The 16,235-nt window shown below is 39.7% G+C and overlaps 1 protein-coding gene across 1 annotated transcript in view; it reads left to right on the forward strand.

Moving 5' to 3' along the window:
- The window catches only part of SH3GL3 (SH3 domain containing GRB2 like 3, endophilin A3), a 40,839-nt gene that overhangs the window by 19,397 nt on the left and 5,207 nt on the right, over positions 1–16,235 (forward strand). Inside the window, exons 2-8 of the mRNA XM_084213774.1 lie at positions 7,132–7,200; positions 7,832–7,904; positions 8,389–8,532; positions 9,191–9,324; positions 10,710–10,868; positions 13,677–13,780; positions 14,956–15,083. Of these exons, the coding sequence (XP_084069900.1) occupies positions 7,132–7,200; positions 7,832–7,904; positions 8,389–8,532; positions 9,191–9,324; positions 10,710–10,868; positions 13,677–13,780; positions 14,956–15,083 (811 nt within the window). The remainder of the gene's footprint in view (positions 1–7,131; positions 7,201–7,831; positions 7,905–8,388; positions 8,533–9,190; positions 9,325–10,709; positions 10,869–13,676; positions 13,781–14,955; positions 15,084–16,235) is intronic.

The raw sequence follows: 16,235 nt of genomic DNA on the forward strand, positions 1-16,235 counted from the left end.
TGGCATAGATCTGCACGGGACCCTTCAACAGTGATGTGCTCAATGCTGAGCTCATGTTCCCCTGGCAGCTCCCAGAAATCTCCCGGTGGGAAAGGGGTGTTTGGGGGCACCCTTGGATCCCCCTTCCCAGGCAAGCTGCTTCACAAACACATTCTCTTCTATTCCTCTCTAGGGGGCATATCCTTTTGTAACTCAGTTCACCTGTCTTCCTAAAAATAATCTTCTTGTTGCTTCTGTTTGCCTGAACAAGAGAAGTTACAAGTAATGAAGTAGTGGGTTCATAAATATTAGTGAGACAGGAATGTTCTTTGTGAATATAAACACTGTGGCAGTACTCTCATGCATTTTTTTAACTTTGTTTGTATGATTCAGAGATCTCTTGGTAGAAAAATTATGTTTTCCTTCTTGGGAAACAGACCCTTGAGATTGATATTTTTGGTATTTTAATTTTGTTGGCTGCAGGGACGAGATTTGCTATTGGGTCTGTCAGAAATCCCTAAGGAGGTTGATAGTATGAGCATAGTCATGAGGTGTCTGAAGTACAAGCATGTCCTACATGTTCTTTATGTTTCTACTTTAAATATCTGAGAATAGACATCTTCAGTGAAACATCAGGATGTGAATTCCTCTGGCCATGGATGTAGTTTTCTGGAGTTCTGGTTCAGCTGCTTGTTGTAGGTAATGAATTCTGGGTGAATCATCCAATTTTATGCAGTACTTCTTTGTTTCCATGAATTTCTATAGAAATCTACTCTGCCATGGGTACTGACAGAATGCTGCTTGAATTTTGTATCCTCTGTGTGATTATAATTTTTAATGTGTTCATGTCTCACATAAATTCCAAAATATTATTATGTTTTATAATTATGTATGAACCATTACCAAAAGAGAAAGCTGAACTTTCTTAAATACCTGTGTACACGCATTGTAAAATTCAGAGATATTTTATAGCACTTGTGCTGCCATGGGAGCAATAACAAGTATTTGACTTCTAGGGCACAGCTTCTTGCACACCATAATTTTGATTAAATAGCAGTAGAACCCAATTCAGCCGCTTGATTAATTTTTCAAAAAAAACCCAGTTCCCGCTGCTTCTGTCAGAAATCTTTTCTACCATTTTACCAAATGCTTTGGGGAAATATGTGCCACTGTTAGCTGAAAGTTTAGTAGAAGAAAAAGTTACAAAATGCTTAATGTGAAGGCGATGACCCTCTGAGCTTGACACTGTGAGGTGCTGAACACTCAGGCTCCATCCAGAAAAGCACTTCAGCACCTACTGAGGATGAACTGAAATTATTTGCTGGAGGTGAGCCAGAGTGCTCTGTATTTGTGTGACAGAAACATCTGCACTTTGTAGTAGACCCTCTTATTTATTTTGGAGGGTAGAATAAATCTTTTTTCTTTAAAGTACATCAGAGCAGGAAAATTTTTGTTTCCTTTGAAGACACCACGTACTGAGGTGACTCCAGAGTTCCTGCCATCGTTGAGTGCTTAACCTCTAAAATGAGGGATTTGTATTTTCTCCAAAGCATTAGGACAGTGAGCTATGTCAGTTTGATTAAGAGGTCCAAGCACCGGTGCACTTTCATAGTTTGGTTTTTTCTTTCTTGTTGTAGAGATATTTTAGGGGACCATATCTATTTAGGTATGTATTGCCATTTTCATTTGCAGATGATTTTGTACCCACGAGACAAGTACTGTGTTTCTTTAGTCTTTTGTTCAGATCTGGATTTGAAAATGTGCATCTTAGTTTTATTCCTCAGCATGGGGCACTGCTTTTTCTTCTGAGCATCCAGACCTTTAGAAAATCTCTAGGAATCAATCACAGCGATGCCTAATAGCTGTCCATTCACCTAGTTAGTAAAGAAGAATTTTTATTATTTTTTATAAGGAATATTTTTCTATCATGGTGGCAAGCTTTGTGCAGCTGGCTCTGCCAGTGTGGATTCCTTTAAATGTTTACTAGGATGCAAGACATTAAGCTGTGTTGTAGGACAAGATCTTGGTGGTCTGCAATGCATGAACTTATGGTAACCTTATCTTTTTTTTTTTTTGAGTGTGGGACTTAGCAATTTATATGAAATGCAATAATCAGGAAAGAAGGAAAACAAGTAATATGCATAACATTGTAGTAGAACTTGGAAGCACAAAACAGGGAATTACAGATATTTGAGGTTAAACTACTTTTGATCTAGAAAAGAGGCTGAAATCTTGGTCTCTAATCTGATGGAGCATTCTGGAAGAGGACAAAGAAGAAAATCTCTCCTTCCCCTCAGGATTTGAATACTGCAAAGAGATTTGACTTTGTCCTGCCAGCCACCTTATTCTTCCCTTTGTTTATTACAGGCTTAAATAAGATCCTTGAGAAAGCTGTTAGTATTGTCACATTGCATTAAACCAAATCAAACACTTACATGGCTGCAGGGAAATTGCTGGAACTTTTAATGATTTATGAAGAGAAGCGTAACTATTGTGTGTTAACCAGACTGGAATGTAGTATTTTGTACTAAGTACTGTATTTAAGATGCATTTAATGCATTTTTGCAGTTTGGCCCAGTTCTGTTTCTATGGGAAATGTAGCCATACAGTTACATTATTTCCTGGCTCTCCCTGTGTTAACTTTGGGATGAATCTATTCATTTTCCCAGTTGATTGCTTGCTTCCTTTTTAGAGAGAGAGGGAAATAAATTTAAAATCTTTTCATAGCCTTGGCTGTTTTGTCAGAATAAAAAAATCTAGGTTTTGCCTCATGGGTTGGACAGCATGCATATTTCTGACAAATGTAGGAATTTTCTATCCCATTAAAGTTTCAACAGATAATTTCAGCAGCTAGTCCTTCAGAACAAAATAAATGCTGTAGCTTTGTAAAGAGTCATTAAAAGCTCTTAGGCCTTTAATAGAATCTGATACCTTTGGTTCAGCCTTTAAATAGCATGGGCTGATTTCCTGGCCAGGTATGTACAGGAGAGTTTTGCTGGCAAGCCACTTCTTTCAGCAGTAGCTGAATAACAGCAAAAGAATGGTTCAATCCTGGTTGGCGTGTTGCAAAAGAAGGGCAAAACAAGTGAAACAGAAGGTCAGAGCATGTGTGCAAGTATTGGCTGGCAAGAATCCCATTGACTTGTATTATAAAATACCCAGTGGATATATTAAAAAAAAAATAGGGTAATTGTTTTGAGAGTTTTATCAGCTCTCTGTTGATCTGGGATATTTTTGGCAGCTTCTTATATTCAGTAACCTTCTATAGTGAAATATGAAAAACTAGTGTAATTCAGTGGATATGATGTATAAAAAAATCATTAAAATATGGCATTTTTCTGAAGCTTGTTTGCTATAATCCATATAACAATGGGAAAATTTACTATTCCTGTGCAATGGAGATAAATCTTAATATTTTTTACATAATTTTTCAGTATTTTTATTTTAAATCTTTTTAGTTTAGAGTTTTGGTGAGCTGTAGATTCTACTTTAAAGTATGGAAAGCTCATGTGCTGTGTTCATGAAATCACATTGTGGTAAGGGGCTGGAATGGACCTTAAAGATCATCTAGTCCCAAAAACCCCTGCCATGGACTGGGATACCTTCCCCTAGAGCAGATTACTCAAGGCCTTCTCCAGGATTTAAACACTGTCAGGGTTGAAGCAATGCTTCATCATAATAAGACACATCAAAGGAAAATTATATTATCTGAAAAAAAAATTGAATAACAAAGAACTATCATGAGAAAAAAATCCAATATTAGATTTATAGAAAAATCTTTTTCTCAGAGAATTTTTTGGAATATAAATGCTTTAGCAGGTAAATATTTAGTCTTTTAAGACTGTAACAAAGTCGCAGGTTGCATTTTGAATTGTAGCTGGATATACAGAACTAAAATAGAAATCATAATGTCTGGAGGGGTTTCTTTCAAAGCCTGTTTGTTTTATTACACTTTTTTTTTTTCATGTTAAATCCTACATAAGCCCAACAGAGACTTTGAGATTGTTTATAATACATCATATTTAATTTTTCAGTTTTGAAAAGAACAGTAGGATCTAGCAAGAGGTAACAAGCAAGGAGCGTTTGTGTACAAACTGCAATGTTTCTTCAGGCAAAAAGGTTTTATATAGAGCATGCAAGTTTTACCATTGAAGGTAGTTTGCTATCATGTGTAACTTCAAATGAGTGGTGATAATACAAATGGCTGATTGAAAATCTTTTCATATTCATAATTAAGCTTTGTTGCTTTTTTCTTTCTCTCACTAACTCTAATATAAGTGTGATGGAGAGAGTTGAACAGACACCTGAGAGAAAGAAATCTTTCCTGTTGCAGAGCTGTTCTCTGAATGTGGCTTTTGATCCAGAGGGAGGCTGGTTATCTTCACCAGAAACAGGACTAATGAAAGGCTTTGGCTTCTGACCTGCAGTGGAACAGTAAAGGGCTACTGGCCCCCTGCTGGGAACTGTTTTTTTCACAGACACAAATTGTGGCCCTGTCTAGTCAAATAGTGCTGAATCCATGTTGGCCAGGTTCTGAATTTGGAGGTGAAGGATTCTTCCTGTAAAAGAAATTCCAAGCTCCCTCAGAGCAGTTGTGTCTTTGGTGAGGTTGCTCATAAAGCTGAGAGATACTGCCACATAACTACACAGCCCCTCAGCTGGCCATCCTCTATGTGCAAAGCATTTTGCAGCTTGATATAAAGCATGTAAATGATGCTCAGCAAATAGTCAGGGAACTAAAGCTCAGCAGCTGTCTCCTTTGTGTATCCATTTTCAATAATTAATTGGATATCCTCTGACTTTTAGTTGTGAGAAGGGTGATGCTGGTTTTACAACTCCTAAATTCTGTATGATCAGAACAAAAGCTTTTTTGTTCCCAAATGCGAGACTAGTACAGCTATTCCAAATTATACCAATATGAAATAAACTGTAGAGATGTAAAATTTAATTATAACCATTAGAAATTTATATCAGTTTTTACTGTTGGTATCTCAGATGGCTTACAGACTTTAAGTAATCTTTTTTTATGGGGCATCATTTTTCAAAGGCTATTAGAGCTCAGGGTAAATAGTATTGAAGTGTGTCCTTGGGCTACAAATTGCAGTATCATTAATGTTGCCATAGAACTGGGAAAACTTTTTAACAAAATTGTTTTTCTTATGATCAGTACTTTTTTCCCCAGGTGTAGGTGTGTGTTAGGTTGTCTTCAGAGAAACAGTGTCTGCAGATCCCTTGGCTGGCTCTGAGGAGTTGTATCCACAAGTCACTGTAAAGTAGATTTAGAATTTTATTATCGATTACACTTTCCCAGTCAAACAATCATGTTACTTTATTAGGTTTATTTTTCACCATCCTATAAATGGATTATCTGTAATGGGACAGCTATGGGCTGCTACTGAATGTGAGTTTTGCAACTTTGCCTGAGAAAGGTAATTTCCCCACTGCACCCAGCCTTTGAAAAGGGTTTTGGGAAACCACAGATCTCTTCCTTGCCTGCTGGAGAAAGAAGACATGTGTGAGGCTGTGGAAAATGGCATTGATTATTTTTGGAATTAACAGTGCACAGACAGGAGACAGAAACTGTTATTGTGGAGGAGCTGTAGAACTCCTGATAGGAATTCCTGCTTTTCATGCAGCCTTGTCATGTACCTTTCTCTGTCTGCTCAAGGACTCCTCAGACATTCCTGCAGAGACCAGAGCAGTGTCCTGCTCCCCGTGTGACCTCAGGTCACTTCTCTGCTGTCATGTCTTACAGCAGCAAGATGATGACCCACAGGAGCTCACTGGTATTTGGGCTTTTCCATCTGTTTTATCTGCTTTTGTGCTTGTTCTGTCAGTGCTCTGGAAGAGAAATGATCCTGACAAGTGTGTGTGCTGCCTGGCATATTAAGCGTGAAGATTGCGAGTGCTGCTGTAAAGGCAATAGAAATAATTAGCTGTACGTCTCTCTTTGAACTCACATTTTCCCTTAAGCAGGACTGGTCTCTGTGTGGTAGCAGTGATATTGATGCAAGGTCAGCCACTGCTGAGCTCCCAGCTCTGCTTCATCAGCTCCTTGCTGGTTTTTGGCAGGGCACTGTCCTCCCCCCACACCTGTGCCGTGCAGGCAGTGGCCGAGAACAGGGAACCATTGCACTGCTGAGAGCCTTGACCCATTTTCAGGTTATGCAAGTCCCCAAGGCCCTTCTAATTCAGTGAGATGAATTCCCTTTTAGAAGGTGCTGAGGACAAGCAAAACACTTTATTGGGGACAGGTTGGGGACAGCAGCAGTCAGTGAGCTAGGCCTGGATTTCACATTACGCTGTTACAGTTTCAGTGATTAAAGCCAGTTAAAACAGAGAACTGTTAGGTATTTTTGAAGGAATTTAATGTTGAGTATGTGTTAAATCACTGTCTAGTGGAGGGATGCTTTCAAAGGCTGTTTCACACTGGGTGAGGATCTGGCTTTCTTTTCATGTTATCACAGTGCAGGTACCATGCGCTGCAAGAAGCAGATGGCTGAGTTCTGCTCAGTGGCTTATTCCTGGCCATGATTTACTCAGTGAGGACCACAGTCAGCCTGGAGCTCTCACACCAAAGGTGGTTAACTTTTAGCCTTTTCAGAAGGTTTACTGAAATCGATCTGAAACTGGTGCTTTGAGTTTTTGAAGAACACCTGGCATTTTTATTTTGGTCATAAAGGTGCTCAGTCTCACAGTGAAGCATTTTCACAAGTCTGTTCCTTCCACAGAATTGCACACAACTCCAGCAGCAGGAATGGGAGTTACATCCCTGAACCTGCTGGCACACAGAAGGCACTCAGAAGTACAAAGCTGCAGAGACACACTTGAAAAGGTTACTGTGGATTTACCTGCAGTCAGACTCTGGTACCTGTGCTGAAATCTGCAGTGTAGGTCATGCCTGTAGAGTACAGGCTCTTCAAGCATGAGAAAGCATTTTTTTTTTTGCTTGTTCTAAATTGGTATGAGGTACAGATTCAGATCAGGTTGTCTCTCTTGAAGGGAGGGCTTCATTTCCAAGACTGTTTACTTTTGTCCTCAAATGGATGCTTGCTATTTTCTAATCTTGAGTCAATTCCTGTAACTCTGAGATGTTTATCCTGTAATTAAATAGCAATATCTTTTTTGTGTCTTAAATTTATCTTTTTACAGCTATTCAGTGAAAAAATAAGTGGAGCAGAAGGAACAAAGTTAGATGAGGAATTTCAAGAGATGGAAAGGGTAAGAAAATTCACATTATGTTTTTCAATATTAAGCTATTGCAGAATCAAAAATATTTAATGTTTCAAGTGATTGAATGGTATTGTAGATTTACCTGGGGGAGGAAATCCTATAATGTGCTTCCAAACAGAAAGATAAAAGGATAAGTGCAAATTTTCCTTGAGCCTTGTCAGCTCAGCCAGGGAGAAGAGGCACCCACAAAGGCTGTTTGAACAGAGGATCAGGTTCCACTGACGCCTCTTGACAGTGAAGAGAAATTCCTCCAAGAAGGGGGAGAACATCAGGGAGGAGCCTTCCCCTGGCTGTGTGGGAGTTTAGAGAAGTCTGGGTGTTAGTGAGGCTTTGTAAATATCACAAAGCCTTTGCATTTGATAAAATTATTGATAAAAATCTGACTACTTGGGCCAGATTTTCTCCTGGTAAAAGATTATATCTTTTAGTTTAAATCCATGTTCAGAAGTTTACATGAAATTGACATGTTTGCTATTCACGCATGAGTTGTGTTGTAAATTAAACAATGTTAGTGCCAGTTTCTGCTTTTACAATTGTTCTGTGTCTTGTTCTTTTTTAATTGCCCTTATCTTTCTATGTATTTTTTAATGTTCATAGTAGACTTACATTTCTTTTTCAGAAAATTGATATTACTAATAAAGCTGTAACAGAGCTTCTGTCCAAATCCACGGAGTACCTTCAGCCAAATCCAGGTAGGGTAGGAATGATAGGTGTTGGATTGTGTTGAACATTGTTTTATTACTTGGAAATTAATAAATAAATAAAAGCTAATTAGGTCATCATTGTGAGGTTTCTCTGTGGAGTTCTGCGAAGTTCTTCTAAGCAAGAGGGAGAGGAAGTTGGCTTTGGCTGGGATTGTATCCTGCATATGCTGTCTGCAGTATTTCTAATCAAGGAGCTCACAACCAGGACTGTTCAAAGGAACGTGAGTGAATATTTGCCTGGAGAAATGGTGCTTTTTTAGTTGGGAATAAAAACTAGTTTCGTATGACCCATATTGTTGAACGGAATCTTTTTTCAACTTTGGACTATGAGGTACTGACAACAAAAAAATCACCAGTCTGAGATGAGCTTCGTGGCTTTGCTTGTGAAATAATTTATTGCTTTAAATAGATTTGTTTTAAAACTAGTTTTATCACTTTTAATTTTTTTTTTCTTTTTCTATGTCCCTCTTAGCATACAGGGCCAAGCTGGGAATGCTGAACACTATGTCAAAGATCAGAGGACAAGTTAAAGCCACAGGCTACCCCCAGACAGAGGGACTCCTGGGAGACTGCATGATACGGTATGGCAGAGAGCTGGGCGATGAGTCAATGTTTGGTGAGTTGTGCATCTCCTCTGCCAAGATTTCAGATAAAGTCCTTTGCAAAGTGTTACTCACTGACATAACCTTGTAGTTGGCCGCTGCAGGTAAGAGGGAAAGTTAAGTGCAGGGGTCAGGGGATGGTTGATACAGCTCAGAAGCAGAATGCTCCTGCACATTTGTCTGCCTGTGTTGCCAGTGGGTTTGATAACACTGTTCCTGGTGCTGGCTGATCATCCCTATTTTTAAGCATTTTAGTTTCTAAGTCACCAAACTTAAATAATTTAGGGTGATTCTTAAATGCAGTTTATTTCTTTTAGCTTTTATATAAAATGGCTCCACTCAATTTGAGAAGTAAACTAAAGGAAAAATTCTTGTAGAAAGAAATAAACAGTAACACTGGATTATTGTTTTTTTTAGTAATGACCTGTGTACAGTAGGGACAAAAGTTTTTTTTTCCTCTGATATCTGTTGGGGAAAAAAACCCCAAAATGTAATTCAGAACAATCTAGTTCCAGTTTTGTATAGAGAACAAGCATGACTTGCATTATTTTCTTTTTTACTCTTCAAGGGACTGCAGCAGATACAAAGATACCTATTTGAAATGGCTGTTTTAAAAGACAAATTTTCTGCTTTTACATATCTTGAGATATAAGAGCCTATTCTTTACCACAGGCCTTGCACTACTGGATGCTGGTGAGAGCATGAAGCAAATGGCAGAAGTGAAGGACTCTCTTGATATTAATGTCAAACAAAATTTTATTGATCCTCTACAGTTATTGCAGGACAAAGATTTAAAAGAGATTGGGGTAAGTTTTCCAGGGCAGAGCTTCACTTAGTAATAATCAGAGTCAGATCAACCCTACTTCCCTGAGATATTTTTCTTGAAAGCAATAAAGTAAATAAATTTTATTGTAATAGATTTTCTGTCTAGCAAATTAGTGACAAAATCTGCTTCAGATGAATGCTGGACTATTTCTCCCTTGTCTAACTTACTCAATTTCTATATTGCTTGTACAGTCAGTACAAGCATAGTGAAGAGAATGATATTCTTTATTTTTCTTCTGTTTTATTTTAATGAACATTTTTATTAATGCTTATGAACATGTGAGTGGGCTGTGATTTACTGCTAGTGATTATCCTATCTTACCATCTCTGTCAGCCTAAAGCTGTTTATAGTGGAGAATAAATGTAACTGTTAAAAGAGGCTTTTCAGGGCAAATACAGAATGATCTGAATAGTGTCATAAAATGTTGAAGTGCCATATGCCACTATAGGAAGAAATACAGGATACTAGGGAACACATTTTTAACCTTTAGAGTTAAGTTTTTCAGTGTTTTTATTTGGAATGTGAGAATTCAAAGAAATCCAGGCAGTCTTTGTCTGAGTCTGTTGATTCCAATGGATTTGGGTAATAAGCAAGTTAAAACCCTGATGAAATGCAGAAATGGAAGTTATTTTATTTGTTTACACATAAATGAATGTGGAAAGCATAGCAAAAAGATAGCAGTAATGTCTGTAGCTGTCTCCTTTGAAGCATAGCTGTTTTCAGTTGTGTTCTTCTGAGCTGATGAAAAGAAATTGTTTGATGTTAGCTTTAATGAGCATTTTGTACTGTCACTTTGAGTCCATTCTGTAAGTCTGTCAGTCCCAGGATTTTTGGCAACAGAAAAGCTTGTGTAGTTTTATCAGATAGAAGTGTCAAGTTGATACATAACAAGGACAGGAAGAATACAAGATTTTTGGGAGCACTGCTTTATGAGGGGAATATAACCCCTTTACTTTTAGTTGTCGTATTGCAAATAATTCAAGATGTAAAACTGAATTACATGTAGAATATGGTGATGCACAAATATTTAAGTTGGATCCTGCATCTCTCCACAGCTCAGAGAATCTGTACTGTGGCACATTTTGTGAAGTCCATGAGGTGGATGTCTAAAATAGGCAAATCAAGGCTGCCAGTACCCCAAGTGCTGCCAAAGGGCTCTTTATTTAAAATTTCTTTCGTTTTTGTGGCCCTACACTTACCTGGTGCTGCCTTGGGTCATAGGGAGGGACTGTACAAGTTTCTGAGCCTTGTATTTTTTTAAGTCTGCATATATTTGCATCCATCACTGATATTTCCTGAGATCACAATGTGTTTGTTTGGGCATGTCCCATTTGGTCCTTCTCATAGATGTTGTGTCTCTTTTAGCATCACTTGAAGAAACTGGAAGGGCGCCGCTTGGATTATGATTATAAAAAGAAGCGTTTTGGAAAGATACCGGATGAAGAAGTTAAACAAGCAGTAGAAAAATTTGAAGAGTCAAAGGAACTGGCTGAAAGAAGCATGTTCAATTTCTTAGAAAATGATGTAAGTCTGTGCTGCATCTTAGTTTGCTGCAGTACGTCCTGGAGGGGCAAATGTGTGGGATTGGTTAAAGCCAGTCCCATCCTTCACAGGAGGTAAGGTCTGAAAGCAGAAACTCTGCCTCTTCCCAATTTTAAATCCCCTCTCAGAGAAGAACATAATGCACAGCAGAGAATGGGAGAACTCAAGAATTTCTTCTGGAGATACAGTGACTCAGACAAGGTGGCCACAGAGTAGCCAAGTGGGACTAGCTGAAAGTAAAATGCAGTTCGGTCAGTGAGAGGGTGAAGGTTGGGAAATTGGTGTAGTCAAGACCTGCTGCTGAAAATCTAAGCAAGGGCATGTACCCTCTGAGGTTTCTGAATTCTAGCTCACTTACAATCAAAACTTCCCTGCTGATGTGGAGTCTCTGAATGATTTTACCTCGGAAAATCATTACTATTACTCTTTGGCTCCGCAAAGTCCATAGAATGAGTCTGTGGCTTGGGCTCAGATATGTGGACTTTGGCTCAGAGTCCAAGTCCATCATGAAATTGTGTCTAAATAAGGAGCAGCTGTGGCCATTCAGGATAATCCTGTCTTCTGTCCACACACAGAGGAATAGTGGGATGTGCTTTCTCCTGCATAAACATGAAATTGTAGGAAAAGAGAGCTGGACCTACTTGGGCCTATTCCACAGTTTTGTCTTCTCCTGTAGATGCAGCATCACAGAAAACACACAAAGTAAAAAGTGTGCTGTCTTCTGTGAACAAACTGCAACAGTGAGGAGCTGTAAAGTGGGAAGATTTAACTGCAAGCAACTTCTCTCTCTATGCATACCCAGTTATAAAGCAGCCTGTAGCTGCTGAGCTGTTTGTAAGTGGGGCACATTTGTTACAGCAGTGTTTAGTGAAAGGCAGTTAAGCCTCTTGCTGTTTTACCAGTGTAAGTTAATGAGGGCAGCAAAAGCTGGAACATGCTCTTATCAACAATTTCAGTACTGTTCCACTGTAGGCTCTACCAGTTGCCTGGTTGCAATGGCTGTGTGTTTAGCAATTCTGTCTTGCATGGGCAGCTGAGAAATGTTTCAGGTACTGTTTATCATTAGTCAGAGCACCAAACTAAGGATAAAAGAGTGCAGGAATTCAACTGGTTTAGCTCAGCCACTAGAAAACAGATGAGTTACACATTCTAGTGTAAGTAATTCTGCCTTTGGGAGGGGGTGAACTGTATATCCCTCTGAAGTTTTTTCTGTACCCATTTCCTATTGTTTCTGTTTAAAGAAAACTCTGTGCTCTTCCATTTTTGTGGTGACCCAGTCTATCTGTCTGTCCGCCCAAAACTTCTCATTATAGCCTTGTTGTCCAACCCCAAATGGTCTCGCTGTGTTTGTGGAGATCTTAACTGCAATCACCTCCTTCTGATCCTTTCCAGTTCCCCAAGTGTCTCCCTCCCTTGGTCTCCTTGCCCTGAAGTCTGTTCTCTGAGCTCTGATTCCCAGCCATCTTGCCAGGTGCCTTTCCCAGGCTCAATCCTGATCCCCACCTTTCTCAGGTTTTTGCACAGCCAGCTCCAGACCTCCCACATTGACACTGTTGCATTCACTTCTTATCAGATCCATCTTCCTGCCATTCCCACACAGCCAGTCCCAGGTTCATCTTCCTAAGTAGTTTTTAGTCCCTCAAGTTTCTCTGACTCTTTCCCAGTCTCTCTTTCTCTCTTCTCCTAATCCACAGCTCCATATTTATCCTAGCTCTTAATTGTCTTGTTTGGACAGTCCTTTATCCATTTTTTCTGACCACACATCCAAACCCCAGGCACTTTGTGTTTTGTCCTCAGCTGTTTATATTGCTCTCTTCTGACTGTGATGGGATTGTCTCAGCTGTTGGTTTCATTCTGTGCATTTCATTTCTTTGTGCTATGTGACAGTGTTTGGCTCTCTTGTAGTGCTGGCAGAATTTTTAATGATCTTTTTAACTGAGTAAAAGCAGACAAAGTATAACACAAAACTGCCATGGGTCCATAAAACATTTGTAGAAAGTTTGCTCAGATATTTTCTTATGATCCAATGTCTGAAGACATCATGATGGAATGGAAAGATGTCAGACTTCTAGGGGTTTGTCTTCTTAATGTTGCCTTGAAGAAGACAAATATCTGTTACTGCTCCATACCCCATACAGCTTGAACTTTTCAGCTTGAGTTAGGGGAATGAGATTATTTGTTACTCCATGAATAATAATATTTTGTTTTTTCTTTCTCCTTCACATTCTCCCTTTCCTCATCATTCATATTTTTGAATGATTAGCTAATATGTTTTAAATCCAAGCAGATAAATCATGTTTCATTTATCAGTTTATAAATGCTGCCATCTAGTGAGGTAAGTCCAGATCATTTCAGAACTGCACTTTGTAAACATTGATAATAAACACTAATGGGTCTGAGTCATAAGAGCTGTCACAGTGTAATTTCTTCCAGCATTGATCAGAAAAGCTCCACTTTCACCTGCTGAGGGGTCATGTCCTCTTTAATGTTTTGGGCTTGGGTGTTGACAGACAGCTGGCTTGGAAGTTGAAAGCAGAAGGGATTTGCACATTGTGAAAGGAAATGACTCAAGGACCCAGCCCTGAGTTAGTGAACTAGAAGTTACACCTCAGTTTTGTTTCGTTTCCAACTGGCAGTTTCTTTGATAGAATCACATGTGCTCTTTTCCAGTAACCTCTACAAGGTACTGTGGTCTTTTGAGATACCAGGTCTGTTTTAAATGATCTGTTTGTTTATCCTTCTGCTGAATGCATTGCAGAGCCCTTACAACTATTTTCCTGTGTCTTTCAGGTAGAGCAAGTCAGCCAGTTGGCTGTGTTTGTAGAAGCAGCACTAGATTACCATAAACAATCCACAGAAATTTTGGAGGACCTGCAGAGCAAGCTGCAAAACCGGTAAGACAGAACCCCTCAGAAAATGCTGAACCTCTTCTGCAGCTGAGGTTCACAACGTTGGAAAGTCACTGAAGCAACAGATCTTGTAGCACCACCTCCCAGATGCACATTTGCTGTGCTTTGTGCCAGACTGAGCTCCATGGCTTTAAACCCCTGCCACCTGGCAGCTCCTAGCTGTGCTGGGAGACTTTAATGGAACACAGGATCTGCCCAGGGAGCTCTGAGTGTGTGCAGAGTCTCTCCCATCTGTGGTGGTTAATGGGGACAGCCTCCCTTTGTTTAGAGGTTTATTTCAACTTACATACTTTGAGTTGTGTTTTGGAAGATTTGCTTCAAAGTTGGCCTGTTTTAATTGAGATTAAGGGGTATAACAAAATTCTACAGCACAGTAAGGAACCAGCCAGCTGGCCAGGAACACAGCTGTGCTTAACACATGTATGAAAGGCCCAGGAAAGGAAAGGGAGAAATGCTGCTGCCACTGGTGTGTCACTCAGGTCACCAGAGACCTGAGTGTCACTGTGGTATGGGCAGGGTCAGGAGAACTGCTTGGGGCTTTCAGCTCAGGGTGGCTGTTGGGGGCTGTGAGTACTGCCATGAGGGCAGCTCTGTCTGCAGACACCCAGTGCCATCCCAGCTGGGGGGGCCAGGGGCACAAGGAGCTCTCAGCTGGGGCACACACAGCAAGAGGTACTAGACAGTTTTGCTGGCTAAATGTTTTTTTCCTGTATTCCCTAATAAAAAGGCCATGTGTGAGATGCAGTCCCCGGGCCTCTGTCCTGGATGTATGTCTCCATATGTCATTTGCATTGAGCTTTCCAGGGAGCTCATTCCTGCAACTTGTGCTGAACTCAGTGGCAGCTGTGGGTGCTCATCACTTCTCACACTCAGGCTGTTAAGCTTTATGCCTTTGTCAGCAGGACCAAAGTATTAAATATATTAGGGACTTGTTGAAATTCAATTATTGCATGAGAATTGAGCAGTTTTTAGTAAAAACACGCACTCCCCCCCAAAACAAACCAACCAACCAAAAACCAAACCCATTGCCATAAAACCAAAACACAAACCAACCAAAAGAAGCCTAAAACCAGAACCAGCAGATTTTCTTACTTCACTTTTCAAACAAGTTCCTTCTTTCTTCCTAAGTAAATCTCTTGCTGCTCTTCTCTGTGTTACAGGATAAATGTAGCATCTAGTCGGCCTAAGCGGGAATTTAAGCCAAAGCCTGTAATAACTACAGCTCTGGAAATTGGTGATAATCAGCAGCACAATGGGATTGCCTATAGTTCTTCCATAAAATCATCAGGTGAGTCTGTCACCACAGAATTAATGTGTCTCCAGATGTTTTGCCAGATTGTTGCTTGAGGTATTTCTTATACCATGAGAACAATGGATCCATCAGGCATCAGTATCTGCATCTGACTCCAGACTGTTTCCCAGATTTCAAAACAGAGCTGTGAATCAGGGTTCCTCTTAACAGACTCTCACCATCTGAAATTTAGGTGTGGCATTCTCCTTGGTCTTTTAGGTCTCTGAATTGCCACTGAGGGTGGGAGGAGAGGGAGGGAGAGGCACTTGCAGAAAACAGTTCATTTCTTGCAAAGACAGATCCCTACAGTGGGTGTGTTTGATCACAGTCTGGAGTATCTCCAGATGCTTATTTTTCTCCACAGTCTCAGAGCATAAACGATCTGTATGGGATCTCAAATATCAGCTATGTAAAATTCAGAGATGACTTGCACCCTTACTGTTTTTAACATCTTATAACTTTACTATCCCCTAAATTATGCACCAAAGTATGAACTGAAGTACTTTTAGTACCTCTTGGTGGGGGCTTAGGACCCTTACCTTTGATAAAGCCCTGATTTCATAAAAAAAGGCAACTTTTGAAAGTTGTGTTAGTAACACATCAAAACAGCTTTTCCTCATCTCATGAATAAAATTATTTTGCTCTTTCTCCTTCATAACTATCATATTATGAGATCAGTCTAGTTAAAAAACAAAACAAGTAAAATCCCCAAACAAACAAAACACCCCAAACAAAACCCCAATGGCAATACGCAGAGGAAAGAGAATGAAAAAGACAAAGTTTTTTCTATAAACATTATTTGAAAGGTAAATAGAGGAGGAGTAGCAAGCCAAAGGTTCCCTTCTGTACTTAGCATGGCATCTAGGATCTTTTCCTGAAGGTTTGTTAGTTTGGGTTTTTTTCCTAACTCTCAGATTTCTTCTTCCCTCCAGTCTTGTCCCTTTTTTAAGGTTGTTGGGAGAGAAATGAGATAACTAAAAGGGAAAGAATAAAGCTTGGAGCTGTAACTTCATGCTCCTTCCAATGTCTCTTGAATTTTCTTGCACTGTGCTACAAGAGGAAACCATTATGCGGTGCATACTGAAGGGGATTTGCAGCAGTTTGGCAGCATAAATCCACCCAGTGAGATCTGATTCCTCAATTTGCTTG

This window comes from Fringilla coelebs (assembly GCF_963513975.1).
Source record: "Fringilla coelebs genome assembly, chromosome: 12".
NCBI classification, from domain to species: domain Eukaryota; kingdom Metazoa; phylum Chordata; class Aves; order Passeriformes; family Fringillidae; genus Fringilla; species Fringilla coelebs.